This window comes from Eriocheir sinensis, chromosome 26, assembly GCF_024679095.1.
Source record: "Eriocheir sinensis breed Jianghai 21 chromosome 26, ASM2467909v1, whole genome shotgun sequence".
In the NCBI taxonomy this organism is placed as follows: domain Eukaryota; kingdom Metazoa; phylum Arthropoda; class Malacostraca; order Decapoda; family Varunidae; genus Eriocheir; species Eriocheir sinensis.
In genome coordinates this window covers 511,495-532,087 of record NC_066534.1, presented here as the reverse complement: position 1 = coordinate 532,087, position 20,593 = coordinate 511,495, and the positions used below count along the sequence as shown (strand labels likewise).

Here is a 20,593-nt window from a genome sequence, read left to right as displayed (position 1 = left end):
AAACACGGATGAGGATAGGATGTCTTATTGTAGCGGCTGTCTCATGACACCACCGAGCAGTCTGGTACCGGTACCGTACCGTATAGCTGGTACCGTTAGTATCGGTACTGGTAGTATGGTACCGGTACCTGTATATTGTTTTGATTTTTTAAAGAGCCGCGCGGATTGGTGTTGGGGGGTTGGAGTTTGCTGCTGGGCCTCTCGTGTGTGTGTGTGTGTAGCCCGCCCATGACCCAACGCGGCCATCATCCTGCTGACCACCACGAACGTGCCGATGACTGCAGCAGCCCAGCCTTTCGGGCTCTAGAGAACGTGCTTCCATGGTCTACTCAACGCCCTTAAGCAGGAAGACGTAGGCAGCAGGGCCGGAGCTCTTTGCAGGCAGCAGTGCAACACGGAGTTCTGCTGATATATTATTCTGCTGAACACAAACACGCCGCACACAAGGTAATAGGTCAGTTACTTAACTTAAGGTAATGTTGAAGAAGGGGTAGCCAGGTACTCTTGTACTTACTCACTTGGGTAATTATTGAGAATCACTCCGCGCCTCCAAAATACGATATTATGCCTCCATATTATAGTTAAGGGATGAAATACATGTCCCTTAACAATAATATGAAGGCGGAAAAACTTAAAAGTAAACAAAAAGTGGTAAAGGTCGTGAAAAGGCACATTATACATACGCGCGCTTTGTTTTGGTGGCGGCCATTGGGAGGTGAGCAGTGTTGCCAACGATCCGGTTAGCCATGGTACGCTAGGTTAGCGATGGTACGTTTAGTTAGCCATTAGTCCACGCATGTGAGACCAGGTCCACCACGCGCGGTTATTTTTCTTAGATCACGCACCTTTACCCAAAGGGTTTTGTGAAGGTTTGGGCCGGGTATAGTATCAGATAAAGGTGCGTGTTCTAAAAAAAATAATAACTTGAAAAAATTACAAAAGTTATCCGATAAATCTTTATCACAGAAACCATCGGGAAGCTTTTTTCTCAAAGTAGTACCAGTAAGACTATTGAAAAGTTGATATAATTTGTTCATATCTGATCCTGCCTCAAGAATTATAGTATGATAATAATTTCTTTTACTCCTACTTATCAAGGGGGCTTCGTGGTGCAGTGGTTAGAACACTCGGCTCACAACTGATAGAGCCCGGTTCGATTCCCGGGCGGAGTGGAAAAATTTGGGCGGCTTTTCTGATACCCTACGCCCCTGTCCACCCAGCAGTGATTGGGTACCAGGTATTAATCGGGGGTTGTGTCCCGTCTCCTGGGGTCTGTTCCCTTCTCCTATAATTCCTTCCCCTTCTGTCTCTCTCCGGCATATGACCACAGATGTTGCGCCCACTAAACAAAACTTTCCTACTTATCAAGTCATTACAGTATAGCGATTTCTCACATTTTTATAATCCTCCCAGGCCACAACAGACCACTCATTTCTCCGTTTACATTCCTTGCAAAGTTTCTCTCTTTTCAGTGTCAAAATTTCACCTTTAAACCAGAGAGATCCATCCTTGACAGTAATGAACTTCTCTATGATCAGACACACATTGTTATATTGTGTCACCTGATTATAAACGTCAGTAAGACAGTTCACACAATTTGATTTAAATAACAAATCATTATGAACACTCTCTCCAGTCATATCTTCATAAAAATTCTCCAGGAAGGGACCAGAAGGGTGATTTAGAGTGTACAAGATAATGTTTGGAGACAGCCGTGTGTAGTGTATAGTACTGGATATAGGTATTTATTTTTTTGTATTTTCCTGTTTGCCATGAAAGAGTAAGTCACTGCCAGATGGGATGACAACTGCCTCCTAAAGCAAGCTCATCCTTTTCCTTTGTTATCTACAGGGAAGGACAAAAGCCTATGTGTAGTGTATAGTACTGGATAGGTATTTATTTTTCTGTATTTTCCTGTTTGCTGTGAAAAAGTAAGTGTCATTACTTGTATATTAGTCACTGCCAGATGTGGTGACAACTGCCTCCTAAAGCAAGCTCATCCTTTACCTTTGTTATCTGCAGGGAAGGAAGGACGTGATGGAGCCCTTCTTTGACTTTGTGCCGGTGGACGTAAAGGAGGAGCCGGTAGACAACCAAGTGTCATCATTCACCACACAGCAGCCGCCCTCACTGGTGGATAGCGTGAGGTTAGAGCAGTCTTTTCTACCAGGCTTGGCAGGGAATAGCCACTTTTTTCTTCTTGTTATTTTTAAGAAGACGGCAGCAGTTCAGGGCCACAACAACAGAGGGGAAGATGGCGCTGCTCAGGCAAATAGTATGGCACATTTCAAGCTTCCAGTAACCGCCACATGCACTGTCGCTATAGTCTGTTCACGGAGCATCTGATATAATAGGCTATTTGTTTATTTCCTTGCTAGACCTCCTGCAGATGCATTGTTCAAAATACTACTCCTATGCTGGCAGGACCAGTCATGACCAGCTGCTCATTTTTCTCACATCATGACAAATTCTTCCTTCCCTCTCTGTCACTCAGTCCTACCTATTTCCTGCCTTATCTTCTCTTATCACAATATTTTCGTTAATTCTTCTTTGCTGAAAGAATACGTGGATATCAAATAAACCATACAAGGAAAGAGTAATGAAAGCCGATGTAAATAAGTAATAGAGAGTGTTAGGGTGAAGAAAGAAAGCATATACGCAAGAAATAAGGAGACGAAAATTAGCCTGGCCTGCACCACCACCAGCGGCGGCCGGCCAGGCAGCGGGCAGTCATGCGTTGTCGCTGTACTCATCCTTAGAAACCGTTCTGTGTTATGCTCATGTCATGTTTTATCTATGATCTGATCGCACCATAGCGTTCAGGAGACTTTGCTCTATGAGATGAAATTATTTATTTCAGCCCTGGTTCAAAGACTGATGAGAAAAGCGATGATAAGTAAACCGTGTTATAAACATTTTGGAGCTGTCGTGTGACTTCAACTCATCACATTTCCTTTGTTTTATTTTATCGAGTTTAGATAAACATAACTGAGTTGCGCAATTACTACTGAGTCCAACGGTACCAACTAAAGTGGTCTGTCGTGAATAAGAGACGAGCTATGACGAAGAAAATACAAGTGTGTAGCGTCACGGCGGACATGTGAGGGAGGGAGGGGTGCAGCCAATCACAGGAGCCGTAACAAACGCTGCCTAGGCGCCAGATGAACAGGCTCCGTCAACAGACTATAGAACATTAATGATGAGAAAAAGAAAACCAAATTCCAATGACTTATCTCTAGATTTGATAGAAACACAAACAGATTAATTACATGCAAGGTTGATGATGAAATTACCCTTTGAAACTGTATGACTTATTCATTTCAAGAGAAAACTTTTTATCTAACAAAACAATGCATGTCTACTAGTAAATATGGCTACACACATAAATATCCCTTCCTGTAAAGTACTCAGTCCTAGGAAAAGTTACATTGCACTATTTAAATATTGGACTAGTACTAGCCTTTTTATTATATGTTAAGCCTGGCAAGCTACCACCGGGATAAGTGATTGTTTGACTTCCGTGTTTGTTGTTGTCTTGCATACTTATTTTACTTTTACTTTACTTTTCAATGTGTTCATGCCATATTGTTGTCACTATTTTCCTTAGTGTGACTTTGATGCCTCAATTATCTGTTCACAGCGATCACTCCGAAGATGTTCTCTCCCAGTGTGACGAGACTGCTGTCAAGAAGGAGAAGGAGGAGGAGGAGGAGGAGGATGTGTGCGTGAAGGATGAGCCCATTGAAGACTTGGACCCAGCCACTAACTGTACCTTTGTCCCTACGCTGAAGCCCAAGCTACGTAACATCAGGTGAGTACTAATCAAGTTACCTTCCTAGTTCACTCAGCCGGACCCACCTTATCGATGGCGGACAAAATTTGATGCTGGCGGGCTGGCGTTTTTTTGGGCGGATTTCTGTCCTGCTTGGCGATTTTTTGGCGTATTTTTGTCTGTCTCCAGTAAATTTAAAATCATCCTTACTACCAAAATGATCTTCGAGGTCATGATTCATAAAACATATAGCTTACTGGCGAGCGACGAGAAGAATGTTCGCACTCAGCTGCTAATGATGACCCTTGCCCGCCCTCACAGCCTGAGTCAGGTCACTCCCTGCCCGCGACCTCCCCCCACTTACCCCTGTCCCCCCCTTCCCTCTCCGTCTTCCTTCCCTTTCCCTTTCCTTGCCCTTCTGGAAGTGAATTTTCATATATGTTTATAATATGCGGACATACTAAACAACTCCTGAGTCGTGAAACGGCATATATTGCCGAGAATTTGTCCCAACGTCACCAATGTCAGCCCTTTTTACTCAAGTCATAGACCGTAAGGATGCGGACCTGGATTTCCTTGAATTATAAAACTATGGAGGAAAATAGTTATAGTTATATGTACAGGCTAAAGATAGATTTATATTTCCTATTGCACAGCACAATTCATATCAAAGTAGCATTTTAATTATATTCATTGCCATTAATAACTTATTCATTATCATGTAATATATATTTGTTTCTTTTATGGGTAATTAGTAGGTCTATGGCATTGTTTATAAATTACAAGGGACCTGTGTAATATGATGATACTATATTGTTTTAGGTTTACTTATGTTAATTCTAGAAAAATAAGATGTTCTGGATATTGAAAAAGTCTACGGAATATGAAAAAGTCTACTGTTGTTTGGTGTTTTTTTAATTTTTTTTTGGTGGTGGTGGGGGGGGGGGGGTAAGCAAATTGGTCTGGCGTGATTTGGCGGTTTTCGGAGAGGGATGTGGCGGGTTGGCAGTCCCTGACCTGGCAACTCTGGTGGCCTGCTAGTTGGCCCCAACCCAGGTGTGTTGTCATCTTAGTTGGCTCATACTGTACCCCGGAACTCATCTCTGTTCCACCCTAGAGAGTTTCACTACAGGACGGCTTGTAGTAGGTAGCTTTGAGACGCCTGGTGATGACTGGAAGTGGGGTGTGGATAGGAATGTACAATACTACCTTGATTGTGTTGAGGGGGATTTGTTCTTGGCAAACCCCTTCTTCCAGCACAAGCCAAGTCACACTAGGTAGACGAGGGGAGACATGAGGAGTGTAATAGATTATATACAGACTGTTGCTAACTGCATGCCTCCCCTCCTCCCGTGGTCCTGCTGCACACGACTTTCTACTCATGCTCATCCCTTTACTGTCCAAACCCCTCATGCACGAGTTAACCTGCATCTTCACTCTTTCATCCCTATACTGTCCAAACCTCTTATGCAAGAGTTAACCTGCATCTTCACTCTTTCATCCCTATACTGTCCAAGCCCCTTATGCAAGAGTTAACCTGCATCTTCACTCTTTCATCCCTATACTGTCCAAACCCCTTATGCAAGAGTTAACCTGCATCTTCACTCTTTCATCCCTATACTGTCCATGCCCCTTACGCAAGAGTTAACCTGCATCTTCACTCTTTCATCCCTCACGCTGGTAAACTCTGGAACAATCTTCCTTCATCTGTATTTCCTCCTGCCTATGACTTGAACTCTTTCAAGAGGAGGGTATCAGGACACCTCTCCTCCCGAAATTGACCTCTCTTTCGGCCACCTCTTTGGATTATTTTTGGGAGCAGCGAGTTGCGGGCTTTTTTTTATTATTGTTTCCTTTTTTTGTGCCCTTGAGCTGTCTCCTTTGTTGTAAAAAAAAAAATATATATATAGCTGTGGATACCAGGTTGAGACAGGATGTAATTGATGCACAAGTTGTGGGAGGAACTTATCTCCCCAAACATTATTTACCCAGCCCCACAAGTCCCCAATGCAGTCCCCCAGTCTCAGCCCCCAATTATCTTTTTCCTGGGGGGTCAAAGACATTATATATAAGTGTTTTCCCTTCCTGTCTCACCCCCCAGTCCCTTAAAACCCACCGTGCAGTCCCAAGCTTAACTGATGTGAGCACTTCATGAGAGTATCCAAAATTAGAATGAAAGAGAAATGGAAATTGAGAGGGAGTGGGAAGAGGGAAAAGGGTATGAAAGAACTGTCAGGTGAGAGATCGTGTGACAGTGGCCTCAGGGAAGGAGGTGTATAGGAGAAAAGTGGAGGAATTTTTTTTCTTATTTTTTTTATATTTATTTTTACGTCGTGGCCTATTGCGCCGGTAGACTTCTTCCCGGTGGATCCTGATGGTCGGCCCAAGGCTTCTTCCCGGTGGGGCCTGATGGTTGGCCCAAGGCTTCTTCCCGGTGGGGCCTGATGGTCGGCCCAAGGCTTCTTCCCGGTGGGGCCTGATGGTCGGCCCAGCCCGTTCTGGCGCAGGCGAGTGTTTATAGTGGCGCCATCTTGCACTGGCTCATGCTGCCCTCCCGGAGCTCATATTTAATCCTAGAATCTAGAGTCCGGGTTGATAGGTGGTCTTCTGGACAGCATGTGGGTAGAAATACTTGGAAGAGGAAGAGTCGGGATGGAACACAGTGCAGGCGTGAATGGGGTCTTCGGAATGTTTAACCCCAGATCACCAGGGTTCCAAATATTACCGTATAACGCGCACCGGCACATAAAGGGGCTATTACACTGGGCAAATTTTCTGTGGATCTTAAGTCAAACCACGATTTCCGCTGGTGTGGTTCTCCTATTTCCGTGGTTTTCTGACGTGTCCATGGTCTTCCAAAGCTATGGTAGATTTCACCGAAGGACGACGGTATTACTCATCATCATCATCAGCAATAACAAGAAACAAATGAGAACCACGCCAGCGGAAATCGTGGTTTGACTGAAGATCCACGTATAATTTGCCCAGTGTAATAGCAGCCCCTTAATGCGCACCCCAAACTTTATGGCAACAATTTTGGAAAGAAAAAAAAGTTCTTAAAATGCTCAGAAATATGTACGGTTAACCTGGGGATCATGTTTCTTAATGGTTCCTCCAAGCGAGAAAAATGAGAAAAAATCACCCCTCACACAAGCCATTTCATAATATATATTGAAGCATTTGTGATCAGTTTATGTATCATCTATTTTGGGGGGTTTATATCATGGCACAAATTTGGCCCGTCACTGCTACACAGTAAAGCTACAAATTTGGCCTGTCGCTGCTACACAGTAAAGCCACAAATTTGGCCTGTCACTGCTGCACGGTAAAGCCACAAATTTGGCCCGTCGCTGCTACACGGTAAAGCCACAAATTTGACCCGTCACTGCTACACGGTAAAGCCACAAATTTGGCCGTCGCTACTACACAGTAAAGCCATAAATTTGGCCCGTCGCTGCTACATGGTAAAGCCACAAATTTGCCCGTCGCTGCTACATGGTAAAGCCACAAATTTGTCTGTCGCTGCTACACGGTAAAGCCACAGATTTGGCCGTCGCTGCTACCACCGGGTTAAAGAACACTGACGTTGTAAAGTTTCCCGAAATTTATATATTTTTGGTGTAATCTTTACTGCTTGAATTGACAAGTGTCCTTGAGTAAAGCAATGAAAATGGCGGCCGGGCTGGTGTTGTGAGAAATACATCCCCGTACATACTGATGATGCACAGCTTCTGATATCATAATAAGCATATTATTCCCACCATCACTGGTAGGTTATGAAAGACAACTAGGCAAGACACAATTCACACGGTTCTGGTGACACGCGGCATGCAGCTGTTTGTTGTTTGGGTGTGGTTGTGTGGTTTTCAAACAATGCAAATGGCGGCCGGGCTGGTGTTGCGCGAAATAACTCCTCGTACAAGACTCATGATGTACAGTTTCTGATATCATATTTACCCCATTATTCTCACTAATATTAATAATTAAAAATGAACACATGGATATTTTTTTTCTAATATGATTTTTTATGTAGCTTGTACTACTTGAATTGGCAACAGTGCTCCTTAGTCATTCAAAACAATGCGAATGGTGGCCGGGTCGTGTCGGCTCCCGGGCCCCGACGGAAAAAAGGGATAACAGCAAGGCATGGATGATCTTCCATTGATTTCATTTATATACAGGTGTAACAGCCCTGGGTTCAACCCCTGGCCATCACCTGTTGAAAAATAAAAAAAGGGGAGGAAGAGGAAGAATAATGACGCTATTATTCCTCAGCCTCACAGAGAGTGTACGCTGGGTTCAATTCCCTGCTGTTCCCTCTCTGTAAGCTGCCACCAGGAGGTTGTAATATGGCACAACCCCCAAAGCCTGTAAGCGAGGAACGGCAGTTCTATGAACCAGGTGGGACGGAACTAAACTAACTGGTTAGTTCCCAGACTCTCCCTGCCCTGGCAGGCCTGGCAACACTTGACCTTAACAACTGTCCCACCTGGTAGATAGTGTCTGTCACTCCCCAGCTTACTATGGGTTGTTCCTTGAGGTTGATGGTATCCTCAGTCCCAAGTTTGGTAGTGTGGGGTCGTGGTTACCTTCGGAGGTCGTGGTGGGGGAGATTGCGAGACCGTACCGTAGGCTAGGAAGACTGTATGCATTAACACAGGACATAGGCAGAATTTTTTTATTTTATTTTATTTTATTTTTTTTACGTCGCGGCCTATAGCGCCGGAAGGCTTCTTCCCAGTGGGGCCTGATGATCGGCCCAAGGCTTCTTCCCGGTGGGTCCTGATGGTCGGCCCAGCCCGTTCTGGCGCAGGCGAGTGTTTATAGTGGCGCCATCTTGCATTGGCTCATGCTGCCCTCCCGGAGCTCATCTTTAATCCTAGAATCTAGAGTCCGGGTTGATAGGTGGTCTTCTGGACAGCATGTGGGTAGTTTTGCCACCGGGCGGGCTGAAAACCACTCGGCGGCAGCTGAAAAATCCCAACTTGGTGGCACCGGGCGGGGATTGAACTCGCGTCCTCCTGAACGCGGTGGTGTTACTCTGTCGATTCAGCCACCGCTTCCCAAGTTCCCTTCCCCCCAACAATAATCCTCACTCCCGATGGGAGGGTAGCATGTTTTGGTTAATACAAAATTGAAAATCTTTCTTCTAATCCCTAACATTCTTATGGATAAACGCTACACACGAGAGAGAGATGAACATATGTAGGTATATATCACAGGGCTACCGCCCGATTGACTAGACAATCCGATTTCAATTTCCTGCATCGGGGTGCACACACACAAAAAAAACGCTCATAAAAAAAAATAGGAAGAAAAGAGTTTAGTATGAGGGAAAGATCAGACTGTCACAGCTAAAGGGGGGGTGAGGTCACTGTTAGCCCCTCGTCCACACAGCGGGTGCCCCTTACCCATTTGACACAATTCCCTTGGCTGGTGGAGCCCTGAGAGCTACACAATATGCTGTTGTGCCGTGCCTAAAGGGGGTGTTTTGGAGCCGTTTACTCCCATCACAAGCCTGCTGGTTTCGTGGGCAGCAGGGACTGGAGTGTCTCTCCCTTACCTTTGCTCAGTTCAGGCACTCATGACTGAGGGCATGACCCTTGTTAACCACTGGCGTCTGGGTCCATTCCCGACTCTCAATTGGGTGGCTTCAAGATGGCTTCCACTCTCCTTCCCTACCCCTGGACACCGGCCTTCAGCTGTCTCTCGCCACCTGCCGTGCGGGAAGGTTAAGTCCAGAATGAATCACTAATGAACGTTGGCTAGGGCTATCTCTCACTCCCAGGCACTCAGGACTCTAGCGATCTGTGAGCTTACCTGCCGTGCGGGAAGGTTAAGTCCAGAATGAATCTGGCCAGCTGGCGCGGTTGCCTGGTTACCTTTGCTTCTGACGTGGCCTTCACCAGGTTCCAACACACTCCCTTCTCGCCTTTCAGCTTGGCACATTAATCTATCCTTCCTCTTTCTTTCTGAGGTTGTCTTTTTGTGTGTTAATTCTAAACTTAATTTTCCCTTATTTTCTAGGACGTAACGTATAAATATATATAAAAGCGAGTGGATTCATATCATGGGTGCCAACCCAAGCTGTGGTTCGTATTTCTCGTTCTCTTCCCTTACCGACTTATAACATTTTAACCGCTACGGGTATTGTTTCGGCTGAGGAGAAACTGGATCTGGTAAATAACCATGGCCATGTACAAGGGGGTATTCACAATTTTCCCAGTTGGCTTTTAACTGGCTTCCACGGTGTTGGTATGCCGGCGGGTACGTTACACAGGTAACTCTGGATTTCTGCGAGTATTGTGTCCTTGAGGAGGTGGCGTAAATCCAAAACAATGTAGTAAATCCAACAAGAGGTAGGTTTGTACCTTTATTGCCTACTGTATCACTCTGACTCCTCTCCTTCTCGTGGTTCCTCCTCTGGCTGCCCTTCCCCTTATGGTAGCACAGTAGCGAGGGTGTTGTTGTTGTTGTTGTTGAGTAGCGTGGGTACTGTATTGTTGTTCAAGTGGCGCATGGGAAGAATTGAGCTCAGCTGTGTGGCCGTGTGAGTCCAGTTGCGTGAGACATCTGGTGGACACTCCACAAAATATTGTGTATAAGTGGAAAAAAACATGTAAATTAAACATTTATTGGGATTTTGGACCCCACGTTATTTAAAAAACGCGTAAACCAAACTCGCGTAAATTGAGAGTTACCTGTATAGTAGTTATTTGATCGCCCTGTATTCTATGGTAACATATTATAAGACAGCTATGGACTACGAAGGATCATAAACAATAATAAAAGTAAGTTTGCAGTTGTTATTGGACAAGACGAAAAAAACAGACCCTTAAAAACACCCCAAAGAAGAAAAAAAATAAATAAAGATTTGTACATTTGGCGTATAGTGCGCAGGGGTAAACTTTGAGGTATTTTTACGTGAAAAAGGTGCGCGCTATACACCACAAAATACGGTATGTCACTTATTAATCTATAACCACAGAGCGCATATAATCAGGTAAATAAGGAAAGATTGAATTATACCACGGCAGGTGCTTGCCCTTATGTATTCTGGGCCTACCAAATGTCTCCGTCTCTCTGTTCCTTGTGTTCCTGGGGGGCTTCGTGGTGCAGTGGTTAGCACACTCAGCTCACAACCGAGAGAGCCCGGGTTCGATTCCCAGGCGGAGTGGAAAGATTTGGGGGGCTTTTCCAATTCCCTACGCCCCTGTCCACCCAGCAGTGAATGGGTACCAGGTTTTAATCGGGGGTTGTGTCCCGTCTCCTGGGGTCTGCTGCCTTCTCCTATAATTCCTTCCCCTTCTGTCTCTCTCCGGCGTATGACCACAGATGTTGTGTCCACTAAACCAAACTTTCCAGCTTTTCCCTTCTATAATTCCTTCCCCTTCTGTCTCTCTCCGGCGTATGACCACAGATGTTGTGTCCACTAAACCAAACTTTCCAGCTTTTCCCTTCTATAATTCCTTCCCCTCCTGTCTCTCTCCGGCATATGACCACAGATGTTGTGTCCACTAAACCAAACTTTCCAGCTTTTCCCTTCTATAATTCCTTCCCCTTCTGTCTCTCTCCGGCATATGACCACAGATGTTGCGCTGACTTAACAAAACTTTCCAACTGTTCCCTTCTCCTATAATTCCTTCCCCTCCTGTCTCTCTCCGGCATATGACCACAGATGTTGCGCCCACTAAACCAAACTTTCCAACTTTTCCCTTCTCCTATAATTCCTTCCCCTTCTGTCTCTCTCCGGCATATGACCACAGATGTTGCGCCCACTAAACCAAACTTTCCAACTGTTCCCTTCTCCTATAATTCCTTCCCCTTCTGTCTCTCTCCGGCATATGATCACAGATGTTGCACCCACTAAACAAAACTTTCCAACTTTTCCCTTCTCCTATAATTCCTTCCCCTTCTGTTTCTCTCCGGCACATGACCACAGATGTTGCGCCCACTAAACCAAACTTTCCAACTTTTCCCTTCTATAATTCCTTCCCCTTCTGTCTCTCTCCGGCATATGACTGCAGATGTTGCGCCCACTAAACAAAACTTTCTAACTTTTTCCCTTCTCCTGTAATTCCTTCCCCTTCTGTCTCTCTCTGGCATATGACCACAGATGTTGTGCCGACTAAACAAAACTTTCCAACTTTTTCCCTTCTATAATTCCTTCCCCTTCTGTCTCTCTGCAGCATATGACCACAGATGTTGTGTCCACTAAACCAAACTTTCCAACTTTTCCCTTCTATAATTCCTTCCCCTCCTGTCTCTCTCCGGCATATGACCACAAATGTTGCGCTCACTAAACCAAACTTTCCAACTTTTCCCTTCTATAATTCCTTCCCCTTCTGTCTCTCTCCGGCATATGACCACAGATATTGCGCCCACTAAACAAAACTTTCCAACTGTTCCCTTCTCCTATAATTCCTTCCCCTCCTGTCTCTCTCCGGCATATGACCACAGATGTTGCGCTGACTAAACAAAACTTTCCAACTTTTTCCCTTCTACAATTCCTTCCCCTTCTGTCTCTCTCCGGCATATGACCACAGATGTTGCGCTGACTAAACAAAACTTTCCAACTTTTTCCCTTCTATAATTCCTTCCCCTTCTGTCTCTCTCCGGCATATGACCACAGATGTTGCGCCCACTAAACAAAACTTTCCAACTTTTCCCTTCTCCTATAATTCCTTCCCCTTCTGTCTCTCTCAGGCATATGACCACAGATGTTGCGCCCACTAAACAAAACTTTCCAACTGTTCCCTTCTCCTATAATTCCTCCCCCTTCTGTCTCTTTCTGGCATATGACCACAGATGTTGCGCTGACTAAACAAAACTTTCCAACTGTTCCCTTCTCCTATAATTTCTTCCCCTTCTGTCTCTCTCTGGCATATGACCACAGATGTTGCGCCCACTAAACAAAACTTTCCAACTGTTCCCTTCTCCTATAATTCCTTCCCTCCTGTCTCTCTCCAGCATATGACCACAGATGTTGCACCCACTAAACAAAACTTTCCAACTGTTCCCTTCTCCTATAATTCCTTCCATCATGTCTCTCTCCAGCATATGACCACAGATGTTGCGCCCACTAAACAAAACTTTCCAACTGTTCCCTTCTCCTATAATTCCTCCCCCTTCTGTCTCTTTCTGGCATATGACCACAGATGTTGCGCCCACTAAACAAAACTTTCCAACTGTTCCCTTCTCCTATAATTCCTTCCCTCCTGTCTCTCTCCAGCATATGACCACAGATGTTGCGCCCACTAAACAAAACTTTCCAACTGTTCCCTTCTCCTATAATTCCTTCCCTCCTGTCTCTCTCCAGCATATGACCACAGATGTTGCGCCCACTAAACAAAACTTTCCATCTGTTCCCTTCTCCTATAATTCCTTCCCCTCCTGTCTCTCTCCAGCATATGACCACAGATGTTGCGCCCACTGAACCAAACTTTCCAACTTCCTTGTGGTCCTCTGGGTGGAGCTCATACAGAGGCAGACAGTGAGGCCGAGAAGGGACGTCCACCCTTCACTGTTGCTGTCTTGCTCTTCCTCGCCTCCTCCGAGCACCCTGTCATACATGTTGAATCATCAGAAATGCTCATGTGGCTGCGTCAACCCTGCCATATGTTCTTTGTTTGCTACGGAGACAATACCGAAATGCTGGCTTGGCACCTTCAACGCTGAGCTGCCGTGAAGCACCATGACGCACCACAGCCAAAGTCTCTGTTCTCGTTCTCTGCACCGTCGTTTATTCGTCTCATTATTTATTATTTATCTTATTTCTCATACTTTCCCTTTCACCTTCCACCGATCATTCATTCCGCCTTCTGGCAGTAACAGGGAATGAACAACAGAAAGAGAGTGGGAGATAGGACAGAACCCTGTGAGACACCACTGTTAATAGGTTTAGGGGAAGAGCAGTGACCGTCTACCACGGCAGAAATAGAACAGTCAGAAAGGAAACTGGAGATAAAGGTACAGAGAGAAGGATAGAAACCGTAGGAGGGTAGTTTGGAAAGCAAAGACTTGTGCCAGACCTTATCAAAGGCTTTTGATATGTCCAGCGCAATAGCAAAGGTTTCACCGAAACGGTTAAGAGAGGATGACCAAGAGTCAGTTAAGAAGGCTAGGAGATCACCAGTAGAACGCCCCTTGCGGAACCCATACTGGCGATCAGAGATAAGGTCAAAAGTGGATAGATGCTTAAGAAACTTTTGGTTAAGGATTGATTCAAAAGCTTTAGATAGACAGGAAAGTAAAGCTATTGGAGCGGTCACCCTTCTTAGGCACAGGCTGTACAAAGGCATACTTCCAGCAGGGTATCAGGGCACCTCTCCTCCCGAAATTGACCTCTCTTTCAGCCACTCCTCTAACTCTTTTTAGGAGCAGTGAGTAGTGGGCTTTTTTTTTTTTAATTTGTTGCCTTTTTCTTAATGCCCTTGAACTGACTCCTCTGCTGTAAAAAAAAAAAAAAAAGGAAGGAAAGGTAGATGTTGACAGGACAATAGGAGGCACTCGGTGGGCTTCATCCTAGTGCTCTCCCAGGCTTGGTGACGTCATGTGCAGTTTGGAGAATTCCTTGGGTGTGTTTCATCACTTCCAGGTAGGATAGGAAGCGGTCTTGGGAGAAACCAGCGTTGCCAATCTTCCGCGTCGCTTTGACGTTCAATATGTCTTCAGTTAACCTAAAGTACACTTCCTATGTATAATTATGGAATTGTAAATATAAACAATTGATATTTAGTTGAAATACGGCGATAGTATCTTCATTATAAGGAATATGTTTTTTTATTTTTTTATTTTTTTACGTCTATGCCTATAGCGTTGGCAGGCTTGCTTGAGGGGCCTGGATGGTGTTCAGCCTCAGCCCGTCATGGCGCAGGCAAGTGTTTATAGTGGCGCCATCTTCTCTTGGCTCATGCTGCCCCCCGGAACTCCTTCTTGATTCACTTGGACGGTTTCCTCTAGAGTCCGGGTTGATGGGTGGTCTTCAGGACAGCATGTGGGTAGTTTTAAGCCACTCGGCGGTGACTGAAAAATCCCAGGTGGTAGCGTGGGGATTTGAACCTGCGTCGTCCATCACGCGGTGAATGTGGGCCCAGCACGGTACCACTCAGCCGCCGGCATCTGCATCTTCAATGGCACGGCGCTGTAAACAAACATTTGGCTGAGCAGCGCCCCGCCTACACACAGGCCTCAACACTTCCTTCATCACCCTGGAGAGGCGCAGATGTCTCATCTGTGCAGTCACCTACTAACCACGCCACTGAAACAGGTAGGCTTGAGAACTTGATCTAGGAGTGTTATGTCTGGAAGGAAAGGGAGCGAGAGTGGACATAGCAAGGAGGAAAGGGAGGTTGAAATACAGGTAACTCTTGATTTCTGCGAGTATTGTGTCCTTGAAGAGGTGGCGTAAATCCAAAACAATGTAGTAAATCCAACAAGAGGTAGGTTTGTACCTTTATTGCCTACTGTATCACTCTGACTCCTCTCCCTCTCGTGGTTCCTCCTCTGGCTGCCCTTCCCCTCGTGGTAGCACAGCAGCGAGGGTGTTGTTGTTGTTGCTGAGTAGCGTGGGTACTGTATTGTTGTTCAAGTGGCGCGCGGGAAGAACTGAGCTCAGCTGTGTGGCCGTGTGAGTCCAGTTGCGTGAGACATCTGGTGGACACTCCATAAAATATCACGTATAAATGAAAAAACGTGTAAATTAAACATTTATTTGGATTTTGGACCACGCGTTATTTAAAAAACGCGTAAACCAAATTCACGTAAATCGAGAGTTACCTGTACCTCATTATCCTTGAATTTATCCAACCTCTTCTTGAATGTATCTTTGGTCTCGGCACCCAAGTCTGTTCCACTCATCCACCACTCTGTTGGTAAACCAATTGTTGCCTGTGTCTTTGTTGAATCAGGAGGTGAAATGTTTCTCTTTTGCAGTATTACATTGTATTTTTCAGTCAATCTCCTGAAATTGCATGTCATTGAACTTGTTGACAGTGATTCACTAAGTCTGTATATACCAAGTCAAGTCACTCTGCTTCAAAACTGCGACTGGTACGCGCAGGAGGCGGTTTTGGGGCGGAGCAGCGGGATGATGTCACTTGGAGCCCCCCCAAAATACCCGCCAGTTTAGGGGTGACTAAAGTTGGGGCTGTGTGTGCACTCTGGATGTGCATTCTCGCCTCCTTTCACAGCGCGTTCAGGCAAGTCACTGACGAAAAAATATGTCTTTTTATTGTGCTATTGCGTGACTGTAATTCCAATGCCTACAAACGGCGGTGTGGGGTGTGAGGGAGGGCATGTTGAAGTGATGGATTTAAATTAGTCCGCCTTTCCTCGTTTTCTCTAATCCCCGTTTCTACATTCTCTAGTTTGGCTCCAAGCAGTGCCACGCATAAACCACGCCTTGGCCGTGTCTCCTCCCACAAACCTGCGTAGGACTTGACTTGCTGTATATATAGACTTAGGTGATCCAGTTCTACCAGCTTCAAACTTTCCCTTTAGTTGTAGGATGACATTGCTTAGTGGCAAATTGCATCTGAGATTGCTTTAACCTGTCTGGTGTGATTGCCATGGATTTTTCCTTCACTGGTAGCCTGGTAACATATAGTCCCAGGTGTTTCTGCCTCTGGTGGATAGTGGAGTATTTCCCATGTGGTATTGGTGTGCTGGATATCCCTTCACTGGTAGCCTGGTAACACACACTCCCAGGTCTTTCTCTGCCTCTGTGGTGGATAGTGGAGTGTTTCCCATGTGGTATTGGTGTGCTGGATATCCCTTCACTGGTAGCCTGGTAACATACAGTCCCAGGTCTTTCTCTGCCTCTGTGGTGGATAGTGGAGTGTTTCCCATGTGGTATTGGTGTGCTGGATATCCCTTCACTGGTAGCCTGGTAACATACAGTCCCAGGTCTTTCTCTGCCTCTGTGGTGGATAGTGGAGTGTTTCCCATGTGGTATTGGTGTGCTGTATATCCCTTCACTGGTAGCCTGGTAACATACAGTCCCAGGTCTTTCTCTGCCTCTGTGGTGGATAGTGGAGTGTTTCCCATGTGGTATTGGTGTGCTGTATATCCCTTCACTGGTAGCCTGGTAACATACACTCCCAGGTCTTTCTCTGCCTCTGTGGTGGATAGTGGAGTGTTTCCCATGTGGTATTGGTGTGCTGGATATCCCTTCACTGGTAGCCTGGTAACATACACTCCCAGGTCTTTCTCTGCCTCTGTGGTGGGTAGTGGAGTGTTTCCCATGTGGTATTTTTTTAATTTCTTTTACAGCAGAGGAGTCAGTTCAAGGGCATAAAAAAAAGGTAACAAATGTGAAATAAAAAAAGCCCGCTACTCACTGCTCCTAAAAAGAGTTAGAGGAGTGGCCGAAAGAGAGGTCAATTTCGGAAGGAGAGGTGTCCTGATACCCTCCTCTTGAAAGAGTTCAAGTCGTAGGCAGGAGGAAATACAGATGAAGGAAGATTGTTCCAGAGTTTACCAGCGTGAGGGATGAAAGAGTGAAGATGCTGGTTAACTCTTGCATCAGGGGTTTGGACAGTATAGGGATGAAAGAGTGAAGATGCAGGTTAACTCTTGCATAAGGGGTTTGGACAGTATAGGGATGAAAGAGTGAAGATGCTGGTTAACTCTTGCATAAGGGGTTTGGACAGTATAGGGATGAAAGAGTGAAGATGCTGGTTAACTCTTGCATAAGGGGTTTGGACAGTATAGGGATGAAAGAGTGAAGATGCTGGTTAACTCTTGCATAAGGGGTTTGGACAGTAAAGGGATGAGCATGAGTAGAAAGCCGCGTGCAGCGGGGCCGTGGGAGGGGGGGAGGCATGCAGTTAGCAAATTCAGAAGAGCAGTCAGCATGAAAATATTGATAGAAGATAGAAAGAGAATGTGTTAAAGGATGATGTTATCTTCTCTTGTGTTGACAGTGTACGTATTTGTTTTCCAGCAACCAACGAAAAGATCCTGTGGGTGCAGATGGAGGCATTGTGCTGGCCAGACCAACTTACGATGATCAGCGTTACTACTATGATGAAAGAAGACGACTGGAACTTGAACTTATGCGAGCAAACATTGAACACGTGATGGCCCAGAAGAGGGCCTGTGATGCAGAGGCAGATTACAAAGACGCATTGACTAAAAAACTTAAGGGAGGCCAATAAACAAAATAGTTCTGAAACATGTAATTTATTGTACATCCTTGCATCAAGATCCCATGCAGAACCAGGTGTGTCCAAAAGTGCTTTACAAGTTTGGTGGCTGAGTGGTTAGCGTAACGGCCCCGCATTCAGGAGCTCTAGGGGGGACGTGGGTTCGAATCCTGGCCGCCGCATGGCTGAGTTTTTCAGTCACTGCTGAGTGGCCTAAGACTACACACATGCTGGCCTGAAGACCTATGGCTTTACCGTGTAGCAGTGACGGGCCAAATTTGTGGCTTTACCGTGTAGCAGTGACGGGCCAAATTTGTGGCTTTACCGTGTAGCAGTGATGGGCCAAATTTGTGGCTTTACCATGTAGCAGTGAGGGGCCAAATTTGTGGCTTTACCGTGTAGCAGTGACGGGCCAAATTTGTGGCTTTACCGTATAGCAGTGACGGGCCAAATTTGTGGCTTTACCGTGTAGCAGTGACGGGGCAAATTTGTGGCTTTACCGTGTAGCAGCGACGGGCCAATTTTGTGGCTTTACCGTGTAGCAGTGACAGGCCAAATTTGTGGCTTTGCCGTGTAGCAGCGACGGGCCAAATTTGTGGCTTTACCGTGTAGCAGTGACGGGCCAAATTTGTGGCTTTACCGTGTAGTAGTGACGGGCCAAATTTGTGGCTTTACCGTGTAGCAGTGATGGGCCAAATTTGTGGCTTTACCGTGTAGCAGCGACGGGCTAGACTTGTGTCATGATATAAACCCCCAAAATAGATGATACATAATCTGATCACAAATGCTTTGATATATATTATGAAATGGTTTGTGTGAGGGTGATTTTTTTCTCATTTTTCTCGCTTAGAGGGACCATTAAGAAACATGATCCCCGCAGCTACCGGGTTAAGAAACATGATCCCTGCTGCTACCGGGTTAAGAAACATGATCCCTGCTGCTACCGGGTTAAGAAACATGATCCCTGCTGCTACCGGGTTAAGAAACATGATCCCTGTTGCTACCGGGTTAAGAAACATGATCCCTGTTGCTACCGGGTTAAGAAACATGATCCCTGTTGCTACCGGGTTAAGAAACATGATCCCTGTTGCTACCGGGTTAAGAAACATGATCCCTGTTGCTACCACCACCACCGGGTTAAAGAAAACTTGGAAGCCATAGGAATAGCCAATCAGGACTCAGCTTACAAACACGCTTAGGTTTATGTTGTCAGCTTGGGTCGGACTTAAGTGAACAGAGTATAGGACACCTGGACAGTGAAAACCTTGGGCAAACCTAACTAACTAACTAACTAACCTAAACTCCTAACCGATCACTTGACACTTCCATTTGATATCAAGAAAAAGCAAGGCTAGCATTATCTTTCTAAGCACATGGGTCGGTATTATAAGATATGTTGGCTTTCTCACATCAGCTATTTCTAAAGGTCAGAGAGGGGGTCAGTCGGGTTCTAATGAGTGTTTCTTCAGGTTCATGGTACAGAAGAAGGGTCACACTACCACCAGGGTCATAATTCTACTCCTGGATTTTTTTTTTTTTTTTTTTTTTTTACAGCAAAGGAGACAGTTCAAGGGCACAAAAAAAGCAAACATTAATAAAAAAAAAAGCCCGCTACTCGCTGCTCCTAAAAAGAATCCAAAGAGGTGGCCGAAAGATAGATCAGTTTCGGGAGGAGAGGTGTCCTGATGCCCTCCTCTTGAAAGAGTTCAAGTCGTAGGCAGGAGGAAATACAGATGAAGGAAGATTGTTTCAGAGTTTACCAGCGTGAGGGATGAAAGAGTGAAGATGCTGGTTAACTCTTGCATAAGGGGTTTGGACAGTATAGGGATGAGCGTGAGTAGAAAGTCGAGTGCAGCGGGCCATGAGAGGGGGAGGCATTCAGTTAGCACGTTCAGAAGAGCAGTCAGCGTGGAAATATCGATAGAAGATAGAAAGAGAGGCAACATTGCGGCGGAATTTAAGAGGTAGAAGACTATCAGTATGAGGAGGAGAGCTGATGAGACGAAGAGCCTTAGCCTCCACTCTGTCCAGAAGAGCTGTGTGAGTGGAGCCCCCCCACACAAGAGATGCATACTCCATACGAGGGCGGACAAGGCCCCTGTATATGGACAGCATCTGTGCAAGGGAGAAGAACTGGCGGAGACGGTACAGAACGTCCAGCTTCGAGGAAGCTGATTTAGTAAGAGATGAGATATGAAGTTTCCAGTTGAGATTTTGAGTTAAGGATAGACCGAGGATGTTTAGTGTTGAGGAAGGTGATAGCTGGGTGTTGTCAAAGAATAGGGGATAGTTGTTTGGAAGATTGTGTCGAGTGGATAGGTGGAGAAACTGTGTTTTTGAGGCGTTGAAGGACACCAGGTTCTTCTTGCCCCAATCGGAAATAATAGTAAGGTCTGAGGCTAAGCGTTCTGCAGCCTCCAGCCTTGAGTCGTTAAGTTCCTGAAGTGTGGGTCTTCTATTAAAAGAAGTTGAATAATGCAGAGTGGAATCATCGGCGTAGGAATGGATAGGACAGTTCGATTTGGAAAGAAGATCATCAATGAACAACAGAAAAAGAGTGGGAGATAGGACAGAACCCTGCCCACAACTCCTACGAAAGCCTTGCCAAATGTGTGTTTCTTGGGTTCATGATACAGAGGAAGGGTCACACTACCACCAGGGTCATAAATCTACT

At 45.6% G+C, this 20,593-nt stretch overlaps 1 protein-coding gene across 1 annotated transcript in view; it reads left to right on the top strand.

Moving 5' to 3' along the window:
* Nucleotides 1-410: 410 nt before the first annotated feature.
* Nucleotides 411-20,593, top strand: part of LOC127003657 (uncharacterized) — a 45,281-nt gene continuing 25,098 nt past the window's right edge. Inside the window, exons 1-3 of the mRNA XM_050870561.1 lie at nucleotides 411-447; nucleotides 2,023-2,147; nucleotides 3,641-3,811. Of these exons, the coding sequence (XP_050726518.1) occupies nucleotides 2,038-2,147; nucleotides 3,641-3,811 (281 nt within the window). The 5' untranslated portion in view covers nucleotides 411-447; nucleotides 2,023-2,037. The remainder of the gene's footprint in view (nucleotides 448-2,022; nucleotides 2,148-3,640; nucleotides 3,812-20,593) is intronic.